This window comes from Octopus sinensis, unplaced genomic scaffold, assembly GCF_006345805.1.
Source record: "Octopus sinensis unplaced genomic scaffold, ASM634580v1 Contig15560, whole genome shotgun sequence".
Taxonomy (NCBI): domain Eukaryota; kingdom Metazoa; phylum Mollusca; class Cephalopoda; order Octopoda; family Octopodidae; genus Octopus; species Octopus sinensis.
Window position 1 is genome coordinate 2,501 of NW_021833794.1, and position 1,004 is coordinate 3,504.

General features: G+C 32.8%; 1 protein-coding gene across 1 annotated transcript in view; it reads left to right on the forward strand.

Annotated features, from left to right (window-relative positions):
- Positions 1 to 766, forward strand: part of LOC115230434 (LIM domain only protein 3) — a 2,374-nt gene extending 1,608 nt beyond the window's left edge. Inside the window, exon 2 of the mRNA XM_029800628.2 lies at positions 59 to 766. Within this exon, the coding sequence (XP_029656488.2) occupies positions 59 to 248 (190 nt within the window). The 3' untranslated portion in view covers positions 249 to 766. The remainder of the gene's footprint in view (positions 1 to 58) is intronic.
- The last annotated feature ends 238 nt before the right edge of the window (positions 767 to 1,004 follow it).

A 1,004-nucleotide genomic window follows, 5' to 3' on the forward strand; every position in this document is an offset into this window, starting at 1 on the left:
TATCTTACAAATGTTTATATATTACTTATGTTTTTTTTCTTTTTCTTTTTTTTTCCAGATTCTGTGTCGGTGATAGATTTTATCTGTGTGATAATAAGATTCTCTGCGAATACGATTACGAAGAACGAATGGTATTTGCCAACATGAGCTACAATTACAACGCCCTGTCTCACTTGAAAAGACAAACACACAACCTCAGCGACGATGTATCGAGTGGTTATGGCAGCCCGAGCCCTAACTCTCTGTGAAACAGGAGGCAGCAACGTTTGAGGGCATATCCACTCCCGACATTGGATGCGGGTGTAGGCGGCACCTCCGTTGCTGCGACAACAACTGCATTAGAAACTACATCTTGTCCATCCCCAGAACTATCCAGTGGCTACCATCCAACCTGAAAGAAACTCTGAGATATTATATATTTATTTAAGTGTTTTTTAATTTTTTTTTTCGTGTTGGTGATGTTGTTTTTGAGGACAATTTTTTAGGTGGCTTAAACACAAGGAGATGAATGAGAATGTAATGAAGATGAAGATGAAGAAGAAGAAGGAGATGGTGAAGTCGAAGAGGACAAAGAAGCTGGAGATAATAGACGTTGAATTCATAAATATACAGTCATCTCTGTAAAAGAAAAAAAATAGTAGCATAATGTGACAGAAAATATATAAACTCACACAGACGAAAGCGAAAAACGAAAAGAGCCCCCCAAAACTTCACAATTTTTTCAAATGTACATTTTGTTTACTAAAAAAAATTCACAACAAAGAAAGAAAAAAAAGAACAAAACAAACAATATAGTGTTATTTATAGACATTAAAATAGATGACTGCAATAGATAATTATGTATACATGTATATATACATATATACATACACATACATATACAAACACATAAACATACATTAAAAATAAATATATATATATATATATATATATATTTGCTAACAAATAAAAATCATTTTATTTGAGAAAACATGCGCGCAAACACAAACACATACGCATTATAT